Source organism: Mugil cephalus, chromosome 17 (assembly GCF_022458985.1).
Source record: "Mugil cephalus isolate CIBA_MC_2020 chromosome 17, CIBA_Mcephalus_1.1, whole genome shotgun sequence".
In the NCBI taxonomy this organism is placed as follows: domain Eukaryota; kingdom Metazoa; phylum Chordata; class Actinopteri; order Mugiliformes; family Mugilidae; genus Mugil; species Mugil cephalus.
The window spans coordinates 10,660,926-10,686,961 of NC_061786.1; the positions used below are offsets into that span (position 1 = coordinate 10,660,926).

General features: G+C 44.6%; 2 protein-coding genes across 8 annotated transcripts; both read right to left on the minus strand.

The window, feature by feature from the left end:
• On the minus strand, positions 1-18,374 carry ktn1 (kinectin 1). Of its 4 annotated transcripts, none has more exons than XM_047610510.1 (36): positions 18,213-18,373; positions 13,569-14,290; positions 13,171-13,332; positions 12,954-13,046; positions 12,729-12,859; positions 12,490-12,594; positions 12,232-12,372; positions 11,951-12,057; positions 11,621-11,765; positions 10,919-11,015; positions 10,622-10,806; positions 10,299-10,367; positions 10,153-10,190; positions 9,959-10,049; positions 9,580-9,648; positions 9,456-9,493; positions 9,263-9,353; positions 9,014-9,082; positions 8,885-8,922; positions 7,791-7,881; positions 7,586-7,686; positions 7,404-7,500; positions 7,198-7,235; positions 6,975-7,065; positions 5,434-5,520; positions 3,924-4,013; positions 3,742-3,828; positions 3,571-3,660; positions 3,387-3,479; positions 3,228-3,296; positions 3,042-3,125; positions 2,581-2,664; positions 1,514-1,597; positions 1,325-1,420; positions 1,115-1,225; positions 1-1,002 (listed from the first exon to the last, which is right to left on the minus strand). In XM_047610510.1, the coding sequence occupies exons 2-36, from the start codon at positions 14,287-14,289 to the stop codon at positions 973-975; spliced, it is 3,813 nt and encodes a 1,270-aa protein (XP_047466466.1). In that variant the 5' UTR covers position 14,290; positions 18,213-18,373; the 3' UTR covers positions 1-972. The 4 variants fall into 4 exon arrangements, with proteins under 4 accessions (XP_047466466.1, XP_047466465.1, XP_047466467.1 ...); XM_047610509.1 differs by having other exon boundaries at positions 12,954-13,070; XM_047610511.1 differs by lacking the exon at positions 2,581-2,664 and having other exon boundaries at positions 12,954-13,070; positions 18,213-18,374.
• On the minus strand, positions 18,356-25,974 carry msh4 (mutS homolog 4). 4 transcript variants are annotated; one of them, XM_047610514.1, is made up of 21 exons: positions 25,559-25,974; positions 25,033-25,170; positions 24,790-24,953; positions 24,575-24,685; positions 24,263-24,378; positions 24,010-24,183; positions 23,492-23,664; positions 23,346-23,413; positions 23,185-23,259; positions 22,960-23,024; positions 22,692-22,861; positions 22,462-22,598; positions 22,216-22,319; positions 21,707-21,831; positions 20,273-20,473; positions 20,073-20,191; positions 19,845-19,973; positions 19,475-19,649; positions 19,301-19,389; positions 18,877-19,047; positions 18,356-18,489 (listed from the first exon to the last, which is right to left on the minus strand). In XM_047610514.1, the coding sequence occupies exons 1-21, from the start codon at positions 25,767-25,769 to the stop codon at positions 18,481-18,483; spliced, it is 2,724 nt and encodes a 907-aa protein (XP_047466470.1). In that variant the 5' UTR covers positions 25,770-25,974; the 3' UTR covers positions 18,356-18,480. The 4 variants fall into 4 exon arrangements, with proteins under 4 accessions (XP_047466470.1, XP_047466469.1, XP_047466471.1 ...); XM_047610513.1 differs by lacking the exon at positions 18,356-18,489 and having other exon boundaries at positions 18,662-19,047; XM_047610515.1 differs by lacking the exons at positions 18,356-18,489; positions 19,301-19,389 and having other exon boundaries at positions 18,883-19,047.
• Between the last annotated feature and the right edge of the window lie 62 nt (positions 25,975-26,036).

Sequence of the window (26,036 nt, forward strand, 5' to 3'; positions counted from 1 at the left end):
TCAGATTTATCAAGCATCCCTTTTATTAACATCACCCGTTACAAAAAGAACAAAATCTTCAGTGTTAATGAACTTTGCAACAATATAGCGAGTGCTGATTACAGATGATATGGGACTCTTATTCCTAGAGTAGTTGCAGTAGGATTAAAAACCTCTACACTGTTGACCTGGCCTTCCTGCACAGCCAGGCTCACAGACTCCCTTCTCTTTGGAGCTGCAGTACAGACTTGCCTACAATTTGTTCATGCATCTCCATAGTTACAGTCACGCAGTGACCCTTCTGATATGCTGAGACCTCTTCCGATCTCCCTTCTCCCACCCAGTACTGAGTCAAGGTATGCATGGAGCTATGAACGCACAATGCTGCACAATTTGTGATAGATTTCTGGTCAGGAGGCAAACAAAACAACATAGTGTATTTCAGCAGGTCCTAACTGGTACATTTAAACAATACATATTTTTAAGTTAAGAAGAAAAGGACTGAAAACCCAAAGTTTGTTAAGTCAAGCTGGAAATTTATATCACTGCTCCCTTGAGACAAATAACAAAAACTACGGCAGTATTCAAAAGGATTTCATTGAAAAATACAGGTGTTTTAAAACAGAGGAATGGTTGCCACACAGTTTAAATTATGTCGGATGTCATTTTTAAGTGTATAGAATAAAAATTTACTGGCGATGCTGCTAAAGAAGAGGAATGTGGCGGGAGTGGAGTAGTGCGGGTTTTGGTACGGTGCCTGGAGTGTCAGGATTTAACAGTAACCTCTGCTTGCTCCCTTGTGGCTTACAGTTAGTCTTGGCCAGAGTCAGCTGGAGGCTGTCTAGAGTACAGGTGTACAGAGTACAGAGGCTGAGAGGGAGGAGGTGGTTGGGTGTGACAATATGGTGTGATGTGGTAGTGATGAGACCAAAGGTCAAAGATGGTGTCTGTAGTGCAGTTGGGGTGGCTGCGTGGGGGCGTGTCCTCCTCTCACTATACCTTGGGCAGATCTTTGTCAGCCTCCTAGAGGAAACCACAAATGTTTAGTGCGCATTCAAACACACGGTTTCAAGAGGACAGACACAACTGTGAAAAGAGTTATTGCACGCAACAGGAACACAAACACACGACTTACCCCCTCCTGTCCCTTAGAAAGTTGCCGGCTGACGGCTTGTAGCAGCTGCTGCAGCTCACTGACTGTTTGATTCAGCCCTGCAGTCATCTTCTCCTTTCTGTCGATCTCCTCCTGCCAGAGACACGGTGGTTGGTTTAAACCTGACATTAAAAGCACCAAACCAAACTGCTTAAATACCATTTGTGTGCCCACACTGCCCCAGACACTTACTCTCTGTGATGACAGACTGCTATTCTCTATGAGGTCATCAGCGTTGTCCGCCACTTTCGAGAGCTCCCCCTGGATCAGATCAAGAGACTGCTGCGCCTGTGTGACGGACCAGAAAGTTCCTCTTGTTAACGGTGTTGTCCTCGTCACATTGACATTCATCCGGCTCATGAAACAAATGACCATTCTTACCTTGTACAAGTCACCGGCCACCTTTTGCCTCTCATTCTCCTCTGCCTCCAGCTTGGAAAGGGTCTGAGTGAGTTGTTTTTTCAGCTGGAATCACAACAGACAACTCAGTATGTTCTACAGCATATGATGGCTTCTCGATGGCCGCTGTGCAAACCGTTTCTAATTTTCTCTAATGCATGCACGCTTCTTTGAACTCTCGCAAGAGTTGAACATTCACGGATATCACGGTTTTTCTTTAACCTGCTTAGATAACGTTCAAACCAGAAATAGCGCTGTGGTGCTGGTGTCAGCTTGTTGCTACATGCACTGGAGAGGAGATGAATCACAACACAGGAAGTCCCGTTTTAGTCATACAGTCATTCTTTGAGACTGATCAGAAATCATAGTGGGTCGTGATACTGATGAAAAGTCTGGAAATGCATCACTGATGTTGTCATTTCTTCCTCATACCAGTAAAGTCACAAATTGCATCATTTAGTTTACAGAAGAAATATATAAGGGATGCACTGGAACCCGAAAGACCAATGCACTGTAGTCAGATAATGTAGCAAAATGCTTAAACAGCTTCTTATGTGAAACAGTCATCTTATTAATAAGGAAACTACATTTTTGGTAGTGTTATTTTCAGTCTGAACACAGTCAAAATATTTTTTTTAAACTGACGTTTTAGGACAATCTAAAGACTAGACAAAGACTATGAGACAAAACAGACTGACAAGGCTTGTTTAAAGGCGAGAGTTGACGAGTGAGCGAGTTTAGTTGATGACGGACAGAAATAGACATATTTTGTGCTTCTAGAGAGAAAAGGAGACTAGTAAGCCATTAGTTAGACATGTGAAAATGTGACACAAGTGCAGAAAAGGAAGGGTTAGTCTGGCGAGTATCACCGAGTGTGAAGGACAGTCATCATTCAAAATCCATGATTCGTGTGACTCCGAGTTTACAGAGATTGTGAATGATGACCTGCAGTTCTGCAAGAGTTGTGGAACCCCGTCCTGTAGCGCCTCTGTAGTGCAACAAGGGATAGGCTTTGAAGGAGCTTTAGCTAGAGGGTGAGCACCGCTTACCACAGTCAGCTCCTCATTCTGTCTGATAGCCTCTGTATATGAGCCATCAAGCCTGGTCTGCAATTCAGTCAACAGATCTTTGAGCTGAAATTAAGTTTGAGATGATGTGTTTAATGGGGGTCTCTGGGAGTTGATCCACGACACTGATCAGGCCATCAGCCGTCTATAAAACTGTATGCTCTTTACATTTAGCAGAGCGGTGTGGTGATAAAGCACAGGATTTTATCGTGCACATCTATACATTAGTAGAGTGGTATGTTGCGTAACCACATTTTTGCAATAGGTGCGTACGTGTACTGTGTAACAATTACAAAGTTTGTGAGTTAAACATCCCAGCAGGATGTGACAAAACCACTGAAACACAAACAGTCGTATGAACACGGAGCAGAGCTCATGCTTTTGTCGCAGGAAGCTGAAGGCTACAACACGACACCGGGTGAACGAGTCCACTTCCAGCTCACCTCTCTGACTTCTGTCACATAGGTGGCGCTCTCACGCTCCGCCCTCTCCAACTCCGACTCCAAGTGCTGCTTTTCTCTTCTCAACTACAGAGCACAACACAACAGAAGCGCAGACACAGATGACAACACATCCTACAGGATTAAGGTGTGTGTACGTTAGGAAGTGTGTTTGTGAAGTGGACTGACATTTTCCAACTCTGCTCCATCAGATAGTCTCTCGACCTCTTGCTCCAGAGCTGCGACTTTCTGACTCATCTGAGGTGAGAGAAAGAAGGACTCAATGAAAAGAGAGCACACTCTGTACTTCAATCTGGGAGCTGTTTACGGCTGAACCTGAACACATACCTCTCTGAGCTCACCCTGCGTCAGCTCCAACTTCACCCTCCAGCGAGACTCCTCCTGCTCCACGCTGTTCTGGAGTCGCTGCAGGATGCCCTCCTGTGGAGGCAACGACAATGACAGCTCAGTTGGGAAGAGAGACCAACATGCAACCAAGACTCATGAAATAAAAATAAAAAACTGATCGTACCGTCTCTGCCAAAACCTTCTTGTACGTCTCACAGTCTTTCTGTAAAATCTTCTGGGTTTCCTCGGCTTCTTTCAGTTTCTCAGCCAGTGCCTTGAAGGGGAACATTATTCAGCGATGCTCGCAATTTAAAACAGGAATGTTTAACGTCACATTTCAACTTTTTTTATTTACCTCAGAGTCTCCTGATGCAGAGCTGGACTGTGCAGCTGAGCTCTCAGCTACAGCCCTCTCAAATCTGGATAGCCACTCCTGATGGTTCTGGTAAAAAAGTGAAGTCAAACATCAGTGAAGTCACATGAAATTCTGTTTGACACGATGGAGGAGCTTACAGGTAAAAAAAACCCTGCTGATACCTGTTCAGACGGCAGAGGCACATGGGGCAGAAGTCTGTGCAGAACGTCTCGGCACTCGGCCTGAGACGCTGCCAGCGTGGTCGCGTTCTCCTACAAGGTAAAGGGAGGAGCCAAAGAGAGAGAAGAAGAGATGAGGACAGGCTGTACCAAAAATCCAGACACTTCGATGAAAGGTTCCAGCATTCGTCCAGGTAGAGCACAATCATTCTCTACCACTGTCTCATCCTGTTTTAAACCAGTCATCAATTCGTTCGTCAGGCCGCTCCAATAAAAGTTGCAGACGAAATTCAATTAGCTTATAAGACTTCAGGGCACGAGGATAAAAAGCTGTCTCACTGCTATTTACGCTGAGACGACAAACATCAGCGCATTTCAAGAAATCACACCTACGCCGAGTGTCAGCAACCTTAGATTGAGAATTTCCCTGGAAACCACAAACACATCAGTCTGCTTTTATGAAACTCTACAAAGCACCTTGTAACACTTCAACAAATAAAAAGGTGGCAATCAGTCTTCCAACAATAGGCCAAGATCCTGAATTGTGACTCTGAGGCCCAAGGGGCAACGTATGCCAAACACAAGCCAGCTGGCACTCCAGCCGCCGTTCATATTAACACGCTGTCGCAAGGGAGCTTCGAGACGAGCCTAATACAACCAACCAGCATGCGTTGATGGCACACGACAGCTGCCAAGGAACTCCCTGGCTCAGTTCTGAGAAGGTGCTTTCTACTGTACTCAAATGGCAGAAGAGCAGCTGCGGGTCCGATGGTTCAGCGTGTACCCTTACCTAATGCAGGGGGCGAGGGAGGGACGGCAAAAAATACACACACAAGTAACCGACCGTTAATAGAACAGCTATCTGCGAGACAACTCTACGACCGGCAACTGCATGCGACGTGGAGCAGATTTATGTTTATTTTGTTCGCCCTGATTGTAGCAGGAAGTCGCACGGAGCATCGAGAAACTTAAAGTCAACTGCTGCAAAAAAAAAAAGGTTTTCCTTGATTAACTGGTGACGTTTACAGTGTGATGTCACTAAGCAGAATGGGGAGAAAACATGCCATGCCACATGACAGAAAGAAGACAGGAAGCTGCAGAACAATTACCATGAGTCAGTCTCGGTCTAAATGACAGCTAGTGAATTTCTAAATCACTGCACACTCATTTCTAAGCTCTAATTTGAGCTTTGGGCAAAGATAAATTGTATTTCAGACCTTAAGTAAATAAATTTAAAAAATAGACACTAAAGAAGCCAACATTTGTTAAATTGATTAAGTCTGAGGCGGCCGGGGGGAGTAGCGTAATTCAGCAGCTCAGTACGCAGCCAATTAAAAACTTGAGGCCAAACAACGTAGAGGAGAAGTGAGTATGCAGCATTGTTATGGATGATGACGGAAAAGACATTTCTTTGGGTCAATTATGGCAAAACACAGACTTTTTTTTTTTTTTTTTCAGGGGGGATGCATCAGATTGGAACTAGAGTGAAGCAGACTGAGGTGAGGGGTCGAACCTTGACAGCTTTGCTGAGTTTCCCTTGAAGCATGGACTCGGTGGCTGACAGAGCTTCCATTGCACTCCAGTTTTTCTCCCGGAGCTCCTGTTTTGGTCAGTTCCAGAGAGATACTACTTTTAGTTTAGCCTCAGGGAAAATGCAATTCAGTGACCCTCAAATACAGACTGGTAGAGTAATAGCAGAAACCGAGAGGATTCTAAACGTACTGCACTCTGCTTTTCACCCATGCTCCAAGTGCTAAAAATAAGTACGAAGACAATTCAACCAAAAGACTCACAGTCTCACGTCACACGTGAGCAAAGGCAACATGCATGCATTCTTAGTAAGTAAGGACCGTCTATCCCAATTACTTTTTAAAATATACACCAATCAGCTGTAAGATTATGACCACAGACAGATTATTTGGTTATCGTGACACCTGGTCGATGCACTGAAAGCAAGAACGGTTGACAAACGGAAGGATTGTGCGACTTTGGCAAAGTCCAAATTTACATGGCTCCAAAAGTCGCAGCTCTTGTGAGGTTTTCCGTGTGTCTACAGTGGTCAGTGCCCATCAAAAATGGTCCAAAAAAAGGAAAGGCAGTTATTAGGCAGAAGGGTTATTCACAGCCACAGCAGCTCTTTGATGCATGTGGGGAGCAAAGCACGGCCTGTGTGCTCCCGTCCAACAGAAGAGCTACTGTAGTTCAAACGGCTGAAATGTGTCACAACACACAGTGCGCTGCTGTTTGTTGCGTACGGGGCTGCGTAGAAGATCAAACTGCTGACCCTTCCATCGGCAGCATCAGAAATGGAAAAACTACACAATGGAAGGTGGTGGCCTGGGCTGATGAATCACAGTTTCCAAATTCCTCCAATCACGCATCTGTGGGACGTGCTGGATGAAAATATCTAATCCGCTGAGACCTCAACTTAAAGGATTTGCTGGCGTCTTGCTGCCAGACACCACAGGACACCTTTAGAGCTCTAATGCAGCGCATCCCTTGATGGGTCAGGGCTGTTTTAGGCGGCAAAAGAGGGACCTAGACAATGTTGGGTAAGTGGTCATAATGTTACAGCTAATCAGCGTATAGTAAATACAATAATAAAACAAACATATGATTATTTGCTTCAATAATCAAATACATCTCTCTCAAAAAGTAGCTGTTAGGATGGATTCCTAATGCTCTGATCCACACACAAGCGTCGACAAGCTTGCTGAAACAGTCATGGCCAGGGGCGAGTAAAACTAGAGTAGGCTGGAAGCCCTCTTACGCAACGCTCAGCTCAAGCAATGGAAATCAAAAGAGGCCCCGGTACTGATGTGTATAATCATGTTGTATATACAACCATAGCTAACGAAATCCCTCTGTTTTTAAAAACGGGTTAAAATGGGAATCTAAGTGGCGGTAGACAATACAGAGTATGGACATGTGCAGTGTGACACTTAAGGGTAGTATTTTGCGGTAACACACAAGGGGAGGGGGGTGATTTCTGAGAGGGCCGCACCAAAGCTACCAGTGGTATTACGCTTCAGATTATCGCCGTGGGAAACCTACGTTGTTCTTCTTCCTGTGAAGCTCCAGGGAGTCCCTCAGCTCGGCCAGTTCAGCCTGCAGACTGGAGACCAGTCTCTCCTTCTCTGACAACCTGACAGACAACAGCAGAGCCACTCATTAGAAAAATCATCATGCACAGTCTAGTTAAAAAAAAAAAAAAAAAACTTAAAATATGGGTGGGAAGAATATTAGGTGATAGGATATTGTATGAAAGATTACTCACGCTTTAAGAAGCTCTGGGCTTTGAACTTCTGTGTGGGACTGTTATATGTGCAGGAGAGAAAGATGAAAAAAAGATATTAATTGAGCACTGAATATCTGAATGTCTCTGACAGACACATATTTCATAGCTGGATAAATCTTAGGGATTTGAACTGATATATAGGTAACACTTTATCATGTGAATTTCTTTTTAAACCCCTTCCTCACCTGTTGTTGTACCTGTTCCATCTTCTCACTCAGCTCCTTTGTTCTCGTCTCCAGCTCAGCCTGCAGCCTCTGGATCTCCTGGTCCTTTGTCGCCAGCCTGAGGGTCGGACGTGCTCATCACTAATCTGCTTTAAAAAGGCCCGTGCTAAATAACTGCGTGGTGACATAAGGGGTTAACTTACTGAGCCTGGAGTTCTTGGTGCTGGGGCAGCTCTTCTGGTGTCTCCTTCTGTCTCAGCTGTTCCATCTCTGCCTGCAGGGCCGCCAACTGCTGCTTTAGAGCCTGCGAGACAAAAAAAACGATTCAGCCAAGCGCCCAAACGACAACATTTACGATCTCCGGAAATCTGCAATGCAAGTATTTAGTCGATAGGAAAATGCCCACACCTCAAGTGTCTTGTCTTTGGCAGAGCCGCTGTCTAGCGCCGCTTGTAGACTCTCCTCCACCGACTTTAACTTCTCCTCCTTCTCTTGAATCCTACAAAGCGACACAAAGGTTCATTACACAGGCTCCTTTGAAGCCACGCAAGGACATTTAACAATAAACAACCTCCCATATGGGTGGAAATCAGATGTTAAAAGAATTACAACCAGGGGTGTGTCTGGGTTGTGTCCTGAAGTGCCAGAAGAATTGCTGTTGATATGGTTTCGGTAGAGTGAGTACTAGCATTTGATTTCACAATATGTAATCATAACCTACATCAGCTACTCTTTATATAAGATAGTGGTCTGAGCAGTCAGCAGCTGTAACTTTACACACCGAGAGTCAGGCTGTGGTGGAGGAAGTATTCTACATACATACTACGTGTACAAATGCAGCCAAGAATCGACACCAGTACTGCATCCTCAATAATACGTGAATAAGTGAAAGTACACAAGTACAAGTGCAAAATGCACCTTTAAAGTAAAGGTACACATTTGGACCCTCTGACTGATATCATTAGATCATTACTATACTATCAATACTGCATCATTAGTGTGTAATGTGGTATACAAAGAGGCCATGAGAGGATTTATTAAAAAAAGAAGAAGAAGAAAGAAAAAAAAATTCAAATATCTGAAGTGATTCCAGCTACACGCAGCTTCACATCAGACTCAAAAAGCCAAATAGCAGTAAAACACTGCGTTAATCTTAATCAGTGTGTTGTATTTTAAAGATTTGTTTTATTATAAACTGCGGAAAAATCTCCGTCTTAAACTAACTAGCAACTAAAACTGTCAAATAAATGTAGTGGAGCAGAAAGAAATCACCTCCTTCTGCAATGTAGTGAAAGTTTAAAGTTGCATAAAGTGGAAATTTGTGAAGAAAGTACAACTAGATGTAACTAAGTGGATTTATTCAAGCACTGTAATTTCTACAAGTGGCATTGCTGAAATTCTAGTTAGATATTTTCTTCTGCCCTGTCACAGACGGTGGATAGAAACTGGTCTACTGTATTCTCACGATCTATGAATATCGACATCATCTTGATTGATCTTACTTGCTCTGGAGTTCTTCCACTCTCGACTCTGACGATGCCTTCGAACAGAACAAAGAAAGTGTAAAACAAACATAACATAACAGGAACAATAGCTCAGGAAGTCATTTAAATGCCGATTCTTGGCCTCACCTGCTCTGCCGTCTTTCTCTTAAAGGCCTCGATTTCTTGTTTTATTGCCGCGTTCTCCTCTCTTATAGCCTGTGGTAGAGAAACAATTTACTTAAAGACTTTACCAATTAGAGTTTGTGATTACAAAGCAGGCAGCGGACTGCAGAGTCACTGAAAAACATGCTGATGTCAGTCGGACGTGGGAATGTGTGGGAGGCAGCGTATTTTTGGTTGTCCCTTTCCGAGCTTGAGCAAAAAAAAAAAAGGCACCTTGAGTTCTTCCTCCTTGTTGGCCACCTGGATCAGACCCTCCTCCAACAGACCCTGCACAGTTTTCATGTTCTCATCTTTCTCCTGGACACTGGGTGGGAAGAAATGTTTCACAATTTATATATCAGCCGCTAGTTAAAGATTAGTACTTCTCGCAGAGTGACCTGTTAATGCATTCAGAGGATGCACCCACCTCTTCTGGAACTGGTCCAACGCCAGCTGGGATGCAGTCTGCGTGGAGACAATCAGGGAAGGCAGTGTCAAACAAAACACAAACTTTCTATTTGCAAAACAAACAGTCAAGGTACACAGCCAACCTGATCAGAAATCTGTGCCTGCAGATTCTGAATCTCTGCCTTTAGTGCCATGTTCTCATTGTGCAAGGCCTGCCGAAAAAAAAAACAAGAAACAACGAGGTGAGGTAATACAGGAGATGACAGAGCGTGCAATCATTTCAAAAATGACACAGCATTCATAATTCTGTCTTGACTTTATAAAGCCAGGAAATGAGCGATATCCATTTGGCGTCCGAATCCAAAATATCTGCAAATACAAGCGTCTTCTCTTTCTGTCACGGTGGTGCGCGTCGCCTCCAGTTCATATTCCCTCTTAACATAACAGCACATTCCTGCAGATTAATGAACCGATGGGATGTTGATACAAGCAGCTGTAGATGAAATCCTCCTCCGTCTATACCTGCATGTTGGTTTCTCTCGTGGCCCCGCTGCTCCTCTCCGCGTTCAGAGAATCCTCCAGACCCTTCCGCTGCAGCTCCTTTTCAGCCAGTCTAGGCAGAACAGGGTAAAGTAAAGGGAGGGCACGTTAAATGCAGCCCAGCGATATCACCGTCAATACAATCGCAATGTGTGAAAATATAATGTCTTTCTTACAGTTTTTGGAGTTCCTCCATGTGGGAGACATGGGTGGCCTAAATTAGAAACAGACAAACCTCATTAGCCTACATACACACGGAGCTATGCAAGTGTGCATCTAATGGAGACTTTCAGTCGTAGGTAAGTGAAGTCGACCCATTTACCTGTGAAGAGATCTGGGCCTGCAAGCTCTCATTCTGGACCTGAAGACCTTTGTTTTCATTCATAAGTTCCTATAAGAAAAGATTAGCGAGCGTTAAGAGCGTGTTGTGAGAAATTCCTTCCGCACCTCAATATAAACTACAGCAGACTGGTACGCTTTTTAAGAAGCAATCAATACAACAGTCTGAGTCAGTAACCTCCCAGTTCAATCCAGATTGATCTGCTATCATTTCATATATTTAGCAAGCGGTTCCACTTTTGTTCCAATACGTGTGACCATGCTTGCTAAGCGACTCCGTCAAGCACGAGCGCTTCGGCGCATTACCTGAACCCGGGTCTGCAGTGAGTCATCGGGAATACTGTGCTGGGACATCTCCATGAGCTCCATGACCCGCTGCTCCAGCCGCTCCTTGGAGACCATGGCGTCAGTCAGGCTGCCGTGCAGGGTCTGGATCTCCTTGTTCTTGTTGTTCATCTCGGTCTCCGCTGCCAGCAGCTGACTGTGGAGCTCTAAACACACACACGTACATATTCAGCTGCTGGATAAAACCCGATGAGTCACTTTGATTTGGCAGCATTTACAAGAATTTCAGCGTTTTTGCGCGACACTACGTTTTACCACCTTGTTTGGAGGCTTGGAGTTTCTCTCTTTCGGTATTGACATTGTGGAGGTAGTTCTGCAGCTCTTCCCAGCGTCGCTTAGCGTCCTGCAGTTGGGCCTGGTAAAGGAGAGACGCACCTATCTTAGTCAACACATTTTACACTAGTAAAAGGGTACTTAAAACATTCACATAGGCACTTAAACCACACCCTTAAATAAAGTGTAAACTTACGAATCTCTAGTTACATTTTTCAAAAATGAAAATGAAGCTCACTGCGTTTCTTCACTCAAGTAATTCTAAACCTCAGTTACAGAGCATCTTGTGGACTGGGCACCTCACAATTCTTGGCTCTGAAGTTCGTTGACAAGTCCGTGTCAAGACAACAACTTTAAATTTCCGTCTTGCGACGGTGGTCCGTGAAAAGCGAGGAAAGACCGGTCTAAGTGTCTGGCAGGAAACGTGTTGTTTATACACAGCACAAAAGCCTCCAACATTCCATCTTCCAAAGCCAAAAAGATCCTCCCAGCTCTGTTTCCCACAAACCTCCCCAGGACTTCCACTACAACCTCCTCCCATTTCCCTGGCAACACTGCCCCACCCGCTAAACCAATTTGAAGCTGCGCAGCATGCCCAGGTTTTGTTTAACTCGGGCTCATTTTTGCTCAGCTGGAGAAAGTGAAGCGCGGGCTAGAGAAACGCACCGCGCATCTGGATTAGCATACCTCCAGCTGGGACACGTTCTGCTTGTAGCTGACCTCCAGTGACTTCCTCTGGTGCTCCTCATGCTGCAGCTTGCTGTTGTTATCTGCTAGCTCTTTCATCAGACCAGCGTACTCAGAGCGCAGCTTGTTCAGCTCTGCTGAATTCCTATTAACCAAACGATGTAAAAATGCTTGGTACAAATATTCTCTATAGGGCATTTCACATTGTTTTGAGGAGGATAATGTAAAGTTAAAAAAAAGCTAAAATTCTGATATGAATCAATCAATATGCATTTTTTTGATCAAACTGAGACATGTATCTGAAAGCATAAGGTGTAGTGTAACACTGACTTGTTCTCCATCTGGTTAGTGGCAGAGCTGACTGCGTCCCTCAGGATACCGTTCTCCTGCTGCAGTCGAGTGATCTGGCTTTCCAGCTGCTCCCTCACCTGCTGAAACTACACATAAACAATAGGATTCAGTCTCTCCATGGAGCCTTGAGAACAACGCCACAAGTTCACTTTCTTCACATTCTTGAGTTTTTCCACAGGAGTAGCTGCTTTGTCACAAGTTTATAATGAATCTAATTCAGCTTTAACTGTACTGATAATGAATCAAATGGGAGCCTTCACCTTTATCTGTATGGTCTGGAGCTCCTGGTAGCTGCCCTGAGCTTTGGACTGCATGCTCCCCAGTTCTTTCTCCATGGCTGCACGTTGCTCTCTCATCATAGCCTCCACCCGACCCGTCTTTTGCTTCTCTACCTGTAGCTCCTATTGCACAGAAGTAAAACACGATATGAAGGTCTTCATTTATTCCAGCAAAGTAAGAACTGAGCTGTGAATACAAGCAACCATCAGGTTCGTTTAGTAGATGAGTTGAGTCTGGACCTGACTGAGCTGTTTGACTTTGTCTTTGGCAATGGACGCCTCCTCCTGCAGAGTCGTAAGCAGTTTCTCTCTTTCCTGGGCGGCTGGGTCGGGCCTGGCCGAAGACTGGTGGTGACAGAGAGGACATTTTAAAGGCAGTCGTAGGAACTACAAAAAGCTGGCATCCCGCCAAATTCAAATAGTGCGAAATGTCATTGACACAACACCTGATTCAAATGTATTATTTATTAATGTCTCACTTTGTGCCAGGCATCCAAGGCATTCGGGCTCTTCTCTCGAAGGAGAGTCATCACACTGACAGCCTCTGCCTCCGTCAGAGCCAGGCTAGACAGGCCAGAGAGCAGCTCCCTCAGCTTCATCTCCGTGTTCTCTGTTACATCACGCAACACGGGGAGTATGATATGCCGACGCAGTATTGCGGAGGGAAAAGAAAATGGTTCCTAAACCTCGTTTTTAGTTCCTACCTTTATCGGTCTCGTTCTTCAGTTTCTTGCCAGACCCTTTGGATGGCGCATCGTCGTTGTGGGTTGCCTGGTGGTTGGCCGAAGCTGCTGAATCTGCCAAAATGTGTGTTTCATCAACTGAATTTAGGAAAAAATTGACTTAAGTTTTTACATCTCTGGCCAGAGGGCTTCAAGAAACTGAGACACAATTTAACATCGGAGAAGGCTTGATCATTACCAGGCTCAGTCTTCTGCCTCTTGGCAGAGTTCTTCTTTTTGCCACCAGTGGCACTTGGAGTTGCACCGTCCAGAACTTTGGTTTCAGCCACAACGGGAGCTTCCTTCTTAACTGGTGCTGGGGCCTGCTCCGCTTTTATCTCTGGCTGCTGGTCATCCGCGGCTGGAAAAGGAGAATATTGTCAGTTACAGCCGAGCTGCCTTCAGGCTGATTAAACTAAAATTATTACTAATGTGACAAGAACAAACCTGATGAATCAGGTACTGAAGCACGCCTTACACACCTTTCTAGCTAAGGCCTTTTGTACCATCATAATAATACTTGTTTAAACAGGTAGTTTAGCAGTTCTCATGTTTTTTGACAGAATCAGAAAGACAACTTTGCTTTTGGATATTTACCATGTTCCACTTTTTGTTTCTTCCTCTCCTTCTTCTTCCCAGAGGTCTGGGGAGGTGTCTGAGCCTGCGTGGGAGCCTGAACAGCTTGGACTGGGACCTGAACCTCGCGTTCCCTTGAGGGTGGGCTGGACTGTTTGCTCGCAGCCAGAGGTGTCTCCGTCTTGCGGCTGACAGGCTTAGAGCCGTTCACTTCTGGCTCCTCGGAGGGAGAAGCTGCAGAGGCAGAGGCAGAGGCGGCGGCGGCGGCAGCGGCAGCAGCAGCAGCCTTGGCAGCCTTTTTCTCCTTCTTCTTTCTCTCCCTCAGACCAGCAGGAGCTTCTGGTGACACTGAAACAGGCACATAGGGAGCAGGAGTAGGCGTTGGCGGTGAAGGTTCGGGCGTAGCCACTGGTGCAGGTTCCTCTTCTACCTCCAGAGTGGAACTGTTGGCAACATCAGCCACATCGAAATCCCGCAGGTCCTCTTCCGACTCTCCTCCGCCCCCGCCACCTCCACCGCTTCCTCCGCTGGCGCTCTCCTTCTTCTTGCTCTTCTTCTTTTCGTTCTTCTTACGGGGGTCTGGCTTGCTTGGTGGCAGCTTGAGGTCACGTTTCTGCCGGGCCAGCACCTCGTCGTAGGAGGTTTCCTTCATGAAGAGCCAGAAGAAGAGGAACATGAGGGCGATGACCAGGGAAGGGGCTAGGATGAGGAGGTACTGAGAGTCGTAGATATCCACCGCCATTCTGAAAAGAAAGGGGAAAACACAACATTGAGCTTAGACTGTTCATTTCACATAATGTGCATGAAGGCTTTTACATTCCTGAGAGCCTGAGTCTATAACGGCTCAAATATGAGATTCTACATAGTATGTGGTTTCAGCATGCTGCTCATTTCCATCCAGTAGATTTCTTGATGCACTTGCCTGGGTCCCTCTGCGAGAATATTAATTTGGAGGTCAGACCATCAGTGCCAGTCTGCTACGTGTGAAGTGGTGCGGGTATGGGATGCTAGGGTTGGGGAGGTGTTAGTACATTGATGGTGCAAGTGAGGACTTTTGCTGACACCCTGTCCTCTCACTGTCATGATCCAATTAGACATCACTACCCCAGCCACACAGCTTAGCATCCTCGTCATGTTTATATAGGTTTACAGACAGAGCCATTTGAGTCATTATTAATAAATGAGAATAAAAGCAGCCAACTTCCCTCACGTTGGCTTAAAGGGGGACAAAATAGGTCAAGAACGTCAGAAAGGCAACTAGGCTAGAACGAAGATAGCTCAATTTCTCATTTAGTCACTTCCCTCCTTCAGCCCCCGCAAGGACGACGTGGTGGTATTCTCAACTCATATTAGGACGGATTTGCAAGAGGCAAAAATACACCCACATGTGAGTGTCACAGGCTGAGGCCTGCTGCAGCTGCAGTTTGGTCACTGCCTCCTTAAAGCCATGGGAGAAGAGGCAGACAAGGTTTGCAGAGTCAAGAGGTTCTGCCAAAAATATTCTTAGGAAATATGTGCAATCATGTGAACTGGCGCAGATAAAAGGAGTCTGCAGTTTTTCCTGATTTCTCTCCTTTAGGCTTTTACTTCAAGCTTACCTTTTCCTTTTTTTTCTTATTAATTAGCTGGATAAGATGTTTGAGGAAATCTCAGCAGAAAAGGCACAACTGAGGTGTCAATAAGCCAGCAGTTCTGAGAAAGTCTGGAGTCTGGCACCCAACACAAATACTGGCAAACAAACACACAACTTGTGCATTTATTTCAAAAATAAAAGTGACGTGTTCTAAAAAATGGGGACATGTTGAGCCACGGGTGACGACAGCAGCATTGTGTTGTCAACAATGCAGAGTGGCACGGAGCGCGAGTGACCTAAAGTGCAGCACAGTCCAATCCTACACCCAAGATCTGTGGCAGCAACACAGCGTAGGAGTCAGTGTCGTAGAGCAGACCTCTTTAGTCATTTGGATTAAGCAGATTACCCATGATAATCATTTAAGAATAACTTTCCACTGCAGGGCTTCCTGAGGACTGGCAGGCTTAGTCCTGGAGTATAAAGTTGATTGTTTCACTCCCCAAACAGCTCTCATTATATCGACATGTAATAAATATGATGTTTAGTATTTGATTTGTTGAACTCAACTTATTTGCTTTGTCTGATGGAAAAAAAGTTCCTGATTATGTAACATTTTTGAATGACTTTTTTCCAGTTTTTATTATATAACCATTTTGAGGAGCTTACTCTCTAGTACATCTGATCTTAATATGAATATTTGCACTATATATTCATCCTAGCCAATAGTGTTATTTGGCATTTGAGTGTCAATTCCTCCAGATTCTCTATGCAAAAGGAAAACTAACACAAATGAGTTATTTATGAGCAGATAAATAAATAGCTGTTGGTTTAGAGAGAACAGGAAAGCTCACGTTGTATTAAAGGCTGCGTAGAAAACCTCCAAAACAATGCATCAGAATTTCATGGATAATATTTTGCAAGTCTTACGAAATGTGGTCAAAACAATAAGATGCTATAATCGACTGTGTACTGCACATACAAGGTTTTGATACAATACAACTACCATGTTTCAGTGGCTTCCACACCAGGAAATGTTTTAAAGCAACATTCATTGTATATTCCAGGAAACTCCCATGTCAGAGCAGATTAAACTGTAAAATAACTCTTAAAACAACATTACTTCTTGGCCCGTGAAGTGTGGGTGGAGTAAGGAGCGTAAAAGTTTGAGGCTTGCTTGTTTTCTTTCAATCCCCGGCCTTAAAAGAGTGGAAGGTGAACAAGCTTCCTTGCACAGCCTGAACCTTGTTCTAGCATCAAAATGAGCCCGGAGGACAAAGCCCTCTCGGGCTGTTGGCTCCGCGGAATCTACCCACTTGGCTGGCCAGGCCTCCACATTTGGCAGACGTGGAGACAGAAGCAACTCCTGATAACTATCAGGCCCAAAAAGCAGCACAGACAGTACTTGAAAACCAGGTCATGCAACACTGTACCTACCGGAGACCTTAAAGATGGCAACACGTCACTTAAAAGCACACCAATACCCAAAGACACTACACAAGGGTAGAGCTAGTACATATAATGCAGAAGCTACAAGTGTAATAAACAACATATAAAACTTAGGCTCAACAAATCTACACTAAGGTGGCGCTTGGGCAAATGAAATTGTTCCTGTAATGGAAATATTCACATCAAACAAAAGTCATAAATATACTAATGATAACATCAAATTTTTTACAGTAACAACACAAATATTACAGCTCAACTAGCACTGACTTAATCCCCACGTACTAGTGTTATAATTATTTCCGATCAGATGTGAATCAACTTTTACTCCCCAAGGTTTACAATATAATAGACCCTAGTTGAGATCCATCATTAGAGCACACGAAAGTCATTATATGTGTCATCACTTCCATATGACAATTCACTATCATCAATAAACTCAAAGTATCAAAGCACACATCAATGGTTTGCGAAGGCAAACTAAGACATAAATATTTGTCCTTCACTCTTCCTGGTCAGGGTGTAAAGAGGTAACCTGAATTACATATCAAAGTGCATATCAAATCAGATAAAAGATAACAGCTTATCTACAGTCACACCTCAGAAAAACCGACGACATGCCAAGAGAGTGGAGTCTTGAACGGATTTCCAAGGACTTCTAGAAAAGTGGTTTCAGATTTGATCACCAGAGCCAGTTTGACATCATGAAGTATATCTACACAGAGGTCGGCGGGACCCAATGCGACGTGCACAAGTCGTATATCTCAAGTCGCCATCAGTGCAGGTGTAGCGTGGCTCATGAGGAGTAAAGAAATGAGTCATCATGTCAATATGTCTTTGAGGCGAGGACTGTTCACAGGGTGAGCGCCACCAAATGTCCCAGCGTGCTAGCTCATGCCTCATGCAAGTGTCCGGCCTCCTGCAGACACAGCCCGAGATGGCAGCTGTTCTCACGACACATGCCGGTGCTGTCTATGGACGCGGCGTGTAATCGCAGAAAAAAAGCAGAAGTGTTGCTAAGTTAGCCAAGCCCGGCCACAGCAACTCTTAGGTCACGTCTTATAGTGAAATGAAACCAGGAAACCGAAAGAGCAAACCGGCGTGTCGACAAGAACATTTCTCCAGTGACATTTGTTTAAGTGGGGAGGTTCAACAGGGGTCTGAACGTGGCCACAAGTAGCTACTACAGCAGTTAAATACATACAGGAAAGGGCTCGTCACAACTTGGGTCTCTTTAAGGAGCTGCAGCACCATGAATGAGCTGGCTAACGTAAACGCTAACCAGCCACTAACCAAGGGAACCAGCCACTAACGTTAGCCGGTCAATCCAATTAGTTCACTAAAAGTATTCAGTGGGAAAACTGACCGGCAAATAAAACAAAATGTTCACGGGAACAGTTTGTTACTCCTCCACAGACAGTCAGGCTACATGGAGGCGTGGACTTGTGTCACACGGGCCTCGTCTTGCCGGTGTCCTAGCCTCCCTCTGTCGTGAAATCCCTGACCCGGTCTGTGGCTCCACTCTCCCGTTAGAGTCATGAGGGCCGTTCCCAGGCCTGCGTGGAGCTAAGCCGTGCTAAGACCGGGGCGAGCGGCTTTAGGCAAGAAATACACCTTTATACGAGTGGAGTCGGCTGTAAATGGGATACCTGTAGCGTCAGTTAGCTGTCGTCTTAGCTTGTGGCGAAATTGCGTTGTTCTGCGTTGACTCCTGACTTCCCAAGTCCAGCTCCAGCTCCAGGTCCAGCTCCAGCCTGGCTCTCTTGCTGCGCTATCTGTGCTATGTGTGTATGAGGGGGCGGGTCATAGCCAGACTCTTAGTGGGCGCTTGTTTTGTGACACTAGGCATACCGGCCGAACCAGCCCACGCAGGACACGTACCAAGACACAAGCTCCGCCTTTTCCGCACATCATCGGTTAGTAAATCTGACGAAAGTCAAACGGAATGAGAGGAGTGGTCATTGCACTTCCTTTAAGTCTAAAGACACGAGTACAAAAAAAAAAAAACTTTAAACATGTATATCTTCCACTACACGTTAGGGAATAATGGCGATGCTTACATATACACACACCATGACTTAAAATATTTTTGAACATGTATTTTTATATATTGTGTTATTACATGTTGTACTTTACAAAAACACCACAAAATATTACAGAAATGTAGTAGCGGCACTCTCTCTGAATATTACAAATACCCAAATAACGTTACATATGGAGTTTAAAGAGATCTATTTAATACCATTTACAAACATTAGACTCAAGTGTGTATCAGCCTCTCTGACTCCATCATTCCTCCATGTCAACACACACCGGCGGCTCTGCAGCCTGCAGCTCGGCCTCATACTGCTTCTTCAGGCCCCTCAGGTACATGCGGAGGCTGTCGGGGTCCAGTCTGGAGTTTCTGGCGGTCTGCATAAGACGTGTGGCCAGGTGGTATACGGCTCTCTGCCTCAGAGTTTCGGGATCACTTTGATGTTGGGCCTGGAAGAATAAATCACTTTAGGATCTTTGATATAAACCAGGGTTATTTATTCGATCCAAAAATATTTGTACTATCTGTCCGCGGGTCTTATATTTGGTTCTCATAAGTTAAAGTGTGTTTTACTGTTGCGCAAAGACGAGACAAGCTTCTTAAGCAGCAACTGAAATCCACTGTAAATAAAGGCCACAGAGAACAGTTTGAGGCATCAACGACATTAGGACTAAAAGTCAATATCTTATTTTTGAACTGTACCTGAAGCTGTTGACTAACTTTGGAGGCAATTGTCTTTGCCTCTTGGATTACACTTGGAGGAAGGGCAGCCATTTCGGCTGCTCTAAGACCTACGAGAGCAATAAAGAAGCTCTGTAGCCACCTTGAAGACAGCTTTCAAAAGGGGACTGTTATTGAATTTCACAGACTGTGTACCATAGTGTCTTTCTTCGGAGCATCCTCGACTCAGTAAATACGTATACACCACACTCTCAGCGCCAGTGGCACTGCTGCGTGTGTGCTGAACCTCCATGTGCTGGTTTTCCACGTTCGGATAGAGAGACTCGAGCTGGCACAGCTCAAGGAAGTGTGTGGCAAACAGAGTGAACGCCTGAATGTGGCAGAGAAACCAGACACACCTTCGAGATTAAAAGACTGGTTAGTAGGCATGATCACTTTATGATCACTTTATTTCCTTCACTGTTGATCTTAGAGGCTATTACAGGAGTTGAATGATTAACATAAAGCAAAGGAATCTGAATCATCTGGTTCTCTGGCTGTTCAGTCAAATTTGTAGATACTTTACCTTTAGGCTAAGGAGGAACTCACAAACTGAGTGACATATTCCAATGCCTTCCTCTGCACTCGTGCCGCGTCCCAACTCGTCTATGATGATCAGGGACCTGTTGCTCACGTTGTGGATTATGTAAGAAATCTTTGGGAAAGAAATATACTGTCATGTTAGTGATTTACTTCATAAATGTGATATTATCTTTATATCAAAAATTATGAGAGGCCTTGAAAGAAGACGCACCTCCTTCATTTCCAACATGAAAGTGGAAGAGTTGGTTTCAAAATCATCATCCACACCGATTCTGGTGAAAATCTGATCGGCAATCCGGAAAGAGGCGTACTCAGCAGGGACGAATGAGCCTGGAGTAATAATGCCAGGGCTTCACTCAAAAAGCACTTCAAATCAATGACAAACGTGAGACGAGGAGATGTGCTGCTGACCTATCTGAGCCATGATCTGACACAGCGCCACCTGTTTGAGGTAAGTGGACTTGCCGCTCATGTTGGGCCCTGTTATGACGACAAAGTTGCTGCCCTCAGAGATGTAGCTATTGTTTGATACGGGCTGCTGTCCGGCTATTCGCTCCAGGATCGGGTGGCGACCCTGCTTGATGGCCAGCGTGTCTGTAAACTCGGGACGCACTGTCAGACGCAGGTGAAAAACATAAAGACGATCAAAAAGACCTTTGGGTTAATATTTACGCCACAGAAAACCTTTCCTGCATATCCATAATTTAGTGAAAAAGGCATTTATGAGTTAATCAGTGCGTTTACATGCACGTGAAAAAAAAAAATTATTGCCTTAATCGGAACTTAAGTGCATGCAAACATGTTGGATAATGAGTTCTCATTATCTGATTGAGACACCCAGATAATGCGATTGAATCTGAGTTTTCAATCAGATAATGTGTGTGCGCATGCTCCACCACCGCTGCGTTGTCGTGTGACCCCGGAACAAACACGTCTAAGAAAGCCGGTCGTAGAAGAAGAAGAAGAAGAGAAACGGAGCCGTCTGAGGGACAGCGCGGATCTTACCTGCATCAGAAGTAGCGCGAACATTACGTCCGAGATTAAAAAATGCACAATTATCCGTCTGGTTGTTGTTTGAAATGCCAGTCGACCGCATGAATGACTCTTTTTTATTATATCACGTAACAGGCCAGCCGGAAATCGGGCCCTATTAACGTGGTATTAACCCACTGAAAAGACACGTATCGCCACCTAGTGTGGAGGAGGAGAACAGTTATTCGATTTTCTTGCGTTGCATGTAAACTGGGACAAGGACTGTAGTGAGAAAGTCGAATTTTGAGCATAGCTCGATTAAGCTCTGCATGTAAACGCACTGATTGTCGGGTATTTTTGTTACTAACCTATTAAGTCAGTTGACTGAATACCACATACGTATATCCTTAATCTACACATAATTAACTGCAGGTTGGTTGTATGTGACAGCCCGATAAAGACTGATTTGTGAGAGGGGTGTGTGCAGTGGTTAAAGGCAGTTGCCTGGAGAGATTTATCTCAGTAAATACAGCGCACCAGTGAATGCTTACGTAAGAAGGGTAATCTGAGTACAAGCTGGCAGGGATAGAAGGGGGCAGGCAGTCAGCACGTGTCTATGGAGAGACACTTTCAGACAGCTGAGGGCCAGCGCTCACCACCCACGTGGCTGATGGGGCCAGCGCTGCCCAAGACCAGCACAAAAAGGAACAGCGTCGTGCAGAGCTGCCAGTTCAGTAGAGTAGCACGGCTGTCGTGTCTTGCTGCAGCTGGGTGCTGCCTTATTTGCATACAGCACACTCTAAGACAGCAACGCTTCCTGCTAGGTAAATCTTAGAGTGGGACTTGGGACCTGAAACAGTGTTTCGTGCTTACCATAGTCTGAGATGGTGCATGCATTGGCCAGTGACAGCAACATGTCCAGCATGGATACAGCATCAGAGAGCTTATAAAGGCAGTGAATGTGCTCGTGGATAGTGCTAAGCAGTTGACATATCACCCTGTGTGGAGACAGGTTAGTGATACAAGGGCAAAGTACTGAACAGAAAACACATCTAACAAACAGCGCCCTCTAGTGGAGACAAAGTAGAACAAAAATCAATGGATCTAAACCAGCTGACAGGAAGACAAAATGTGCTTAAAAATAATTAAATAAAAACTGTTATACTAAATTAATCTGCACCTATGCTAGATACTACACAAATAACCCATCAGATGAATCAATTTTAAAGTCATCAATCAAGTAATTAAAAGGGTCGATCAAGAAATACTTTAGTCAGTCTTTATACAAAGCTATCTTTCATTTTTAGTCCATAAAGTGCAGCATCATTAAGCGCATGCAACACACTACTGAGCATTTTTGTAAGATCATAAGGTCTGCTCACACATAGGACATGTGAAAGATCTCCCTCAGGGCCTCATCACAGCGGCCATTCATCTTCATGAGGTCTGCAGTGGTGAAGCTATAGTTGTTTTTCTGCTTGGTTACCTAAGGAGTCAGATAGGGAGATGACGTTTTACTGTTCATTCAGTGTTAAATTGCCCTGGTGGGGACAATTTATCTTCTTTCGTTAACAGCTGATCTTTTTTTTCTTCCTAATTAATCTGCTTGTCTTCAGTGTTTCATGTACCTTGATAAACTCTGAGGGGAGTTTCCCTTCAGGTAAGACCGTTCCTTCAAGCTTCATCTGAATAAAGAAACCTCGAGCTGTGCTGAAGCTAGTGCGCACTGGCAAGCCGTATTTTTCCCCCATCTGGTTCACAAGCCCTGTGCAGGACAATAACAAAAACAACAGGCCCTCAGGTGTGAATGCAAAGACTGCAAAGGTGAAGATATTTGCCAAACATCCGCCGTAAACACCTGCAATGTCGTCCACTATTTCGGTATAAGCTCTCCGGGCAATGTCTAGGAACTCGTTGATGTTCGGCCGCACGGCGTAACACTTCTGAGTGCGCATGTTCAGGCTCCCTTTCAGGTACGTAGTGTCGTCATTTATCACCGTCTTGATCTGCTCCAGGATCATGTCAAACCTGAGGTGGACACAAGTGTATACAGTGGAATACAGCTGCAGACAGAACAGAGTGGTTATTAAGTCTATACTGTCTGACACCGGCACAATGTTTAGTACCTGCTGTCGTCCAGTGTGGTGCTGTATGCCTTCAGCAGAGCTGTGTTGCAGTTCTGCAGCACCATCTGTTTATTAAGAACAATGTCTTACTAAGGATTTACTACAATATTTTGCATTATACATAATAACAATTACGACAGTACTTTTAATGTAGTAATGTTATTACTTGTTCTATATACGGCAGCTGGATGATTGTGAACTAATTTCAGTGCAACAGACACATACCCTTAACCTTGGAACCAGGTCGAGCGTGTATTTCAACTGAATGACATGAGTAATCTTTGTTTCAGCAACTTGAACCTGTAGCAGAATCGGGGAATGACAAGCATAATATAATAAACAGAAAGGCTCTTCTTGTCATTGAGCAATGATAGCACTGTACGCACCGTTTCCTGCTTTGGGATTTGGACCAGAACGGAGAGCAGCTGGTCAATATCAAGGAAATGACCTATGGCTAAAGAGGGCAAAAAAAAACAAAACGGTCAAATGCTGTGTCATGCTTATCTGTCTGCGATTTATTCTCATTACAGACCGTTCTTCAGGCCAAAGAAGAGCTCCTCGTCCTGCAGCAGCTCTTGTATCGTGTCCAAGCGTATGTTGATGGTGTCGACGTCAACGAGAGGCTCCAAAATATTGGAACGCAACCTTCTAGCCCCACCAGGTGTTTTTGTGTGGTTGAGTACCCCTAATAGAGTATGTTCACTCCTATATGAAAAAAAGAGAGAGGCACACTGAATGCATAGAGGGTCAATCCTATAAATTCTAATATTGTCTGACTTTAATTAAATTCTATTTCATATCTGCAGATCAATCTGCTGGTGTTCCCTTTGAAAATACTTATATATTAGGTCCCAGAATGTTTGATTACCGTTTCTACTTTAAAGTGATTGGTGCCCCCCCCCACACCTTCTATTTTTTAAAAAGCATTAAAAAATAGATGGCCAAATGCCAAAATCAATGTTTCAAAACCGATGTCTTTAATCTCCAGTCTGTGACCTATGATAACACAAGCACTAAGTGAAAGGGTGAAGCTCTTGCTTTACCTCTTACCTGTGGTCTCTATTGTTAACCACCAACTCCAAGTTAGTGGCGGATGCTGAGTCAATCATGGCGGTCTGTTCGCTCCCTTTAAAGCTCACTTTAAGAGACTTGGCAGCGTAGACAGAGTTCTGGAGGAACTCTAAATACTTAAGCAAAGCTGCTGCAGCAGCCAGGCAATAATACCTAAACAGATCATAACGCTGGGTGTAAAAAGTATACAGTATATGTCTTTCTATACATATATATATAGTCAGTCGCATACTTAGCTTGTACTTCCATGAGGACAGTGCCAAATTCTGGGGCACTCAGCTGCTGAATGTACTCCAGTCCTTTCCTCTCATTAAAATACTTGCGTTGGATTGCTGTGAATGCTACACCCTGATATAAAACATCATAAATGCAAATATTAGCTCAAACTAGAGCATGTTCACAAGTGGGACATACCAACATGTTTCACAACGCCGCAAACGAAGAGTGAAGAAATGGTCATGCGTGAACTACTTTCAGCATTTAAAGCAGGTATTTGTTTAAAAGCACTGTTTTACTGGTCATAACTCGTATTCTGCATTTGTACCGGAAAATTCTCATTGATGAGCTTGAACAGCTTTGTCCCTTTCCCCTTCTCACTGGCTGTGTCTGGCATCAGTATTTCCACTGGCACCAAGATGTGAATTTTTGTTATGACCTAAGACGGGTAATAAATATGATTAGGGCACTAAAGAAATTCCACGCATTTCACAATCTCCTCTGTGCTCAGTGGTTACTACAAGCTAGTAGAAGATAGATTACCTTTGCATACGTCCCTGTATCTGCAAACTGAGAGAGTACAAGCTCTGGACATTTCAGGTTGAGACTGGCCATGCCAATCTCTCCCCTGGCCAAACCGCGGCCTTCAACCACCGCCACAATCACAGAGGGAACGGGGGCTGTGGATGAAGAGGAGCAACTTGTTCCTGTAAAAACAAAAATCAAACTGCATGATAAACACATGTATATCATATAAAAACGATGTGTGGTTAGTCAGTGGTGTACCTGTGGCCCCAGCAGACCCTGGGGTCCTTCTGAGCCTCGGGGTTCCTCCACGGCTGCGGAAAGAGGAGCTCTCTGAAGTAGGGTCGAAGAGCAATGAGGTCGACCTCCCAGTCCTGAGGCTGTGGTGTAGCTGACCTTCTGTGTGTCGAAACAAAACACGAGGACAGGCGACATGAACAGCATTTCTGCTGTGATGCTCTGCCCAGAGTGAGCTTCAAAACAATGTCCAGTGTGTTATTGTAGGGCATCACAAGACTTTATTGCTTTTGTGAATCTGTTCACCTTGCCCTTAAGTGGTAAACAAGTGTAAATTTAGACCCAAAGAACATAAATGATGATTCAGGCACATGTCAACATTAGACAACATGAGAACACTTCCTCATGGTACCTAATAAATCTCTCTGAGAGGCACGGGGGCGCAATTTATAGTGTTTGCTTAAGTTACCGTACCCATTTTCCCGCTACTACTTAAAAAATAAAAGTTGCCATTGTTACCTTAAACTACTTTCACTACCAAAAACATCACCTGAGGCCATTCGCGGCAGAGATGGGCCATGGCTGGAGGTCGTGCATTCCTCATTTAAACTTTGCCGGGATGAAGTGGAGGAAACTGATGGGGGATCACAGGAGCTGGTCTCGTTCAGTCTGCTCCTGTCAGCGGGGAACAAACCGCCCCCCGGCCCGCCCTCCGAGCCCTCACCACCGGTCACCTCCTCTGTGCTGCTGCTGCGAAACATTTTAAACACCTCGAAAAGGCCAACTAATGTCTTTACATTAACAAACCCATTTATACAACTGTAATTTTCAGTTATTATACTTTTATGAACAGCACAAAATGTAAAAGTGGCCTTGGTGAAAGGTTAGCAATGAAGGCTAATTTGAACTACTGGACAATCGCACGCGACCGTGATCCGTCATCTAGCTTCTGCGCATGTCAGTGACCACGTTCTTCTTCTTCTTCTTGCGGTTTTAATACATCGATTTAAATAACCCAATAAAACAAA

Coding starts and splice junctions, on each gene's coding strand:
- ktn1 (XM_047610509.1), bottom strand. CDS start 14,289: ATGGCGGTGGATATCTACGACTCTCAGTACCTCCTCATCCTAGCCCCT. Junction 10,807..10,918: donor ACTCCAAGCCTCCAAACAAG/GTGGTAAAACGT, acceptor GTGTGTGTTTAG/AGCTCCACAGTCAGCTGCTG. Junction 9,083..9,262: donor ACAAGGAGGAAGAACTCAAG/GTGCCTTTTTTT, acceptor TCTCTACCACAG/GCTATAAGAGAGGAGAACGC.
- msh4 (XM_047610513.1), bottom strand. CDS start 25,769: ATGTTTCGCAGCAGCAGCACAGAGGAGGTGACCGGTGGTGAGGGCTCG. Junction 20,474..21,706: donor ATGCACCATCTCAGACTATG/GTAAGCACGAAA, acceptor TGCGTCTGACAG/TGCGTCCCGAGTTTACAGAC. Junction 19,390..19,474: donor CTCCGAAGAAAGACACTATG/GTACACAGTCTG, acceptor TTGCTCTCGTAG/GTCTTAGAGCAGCCGAAATG.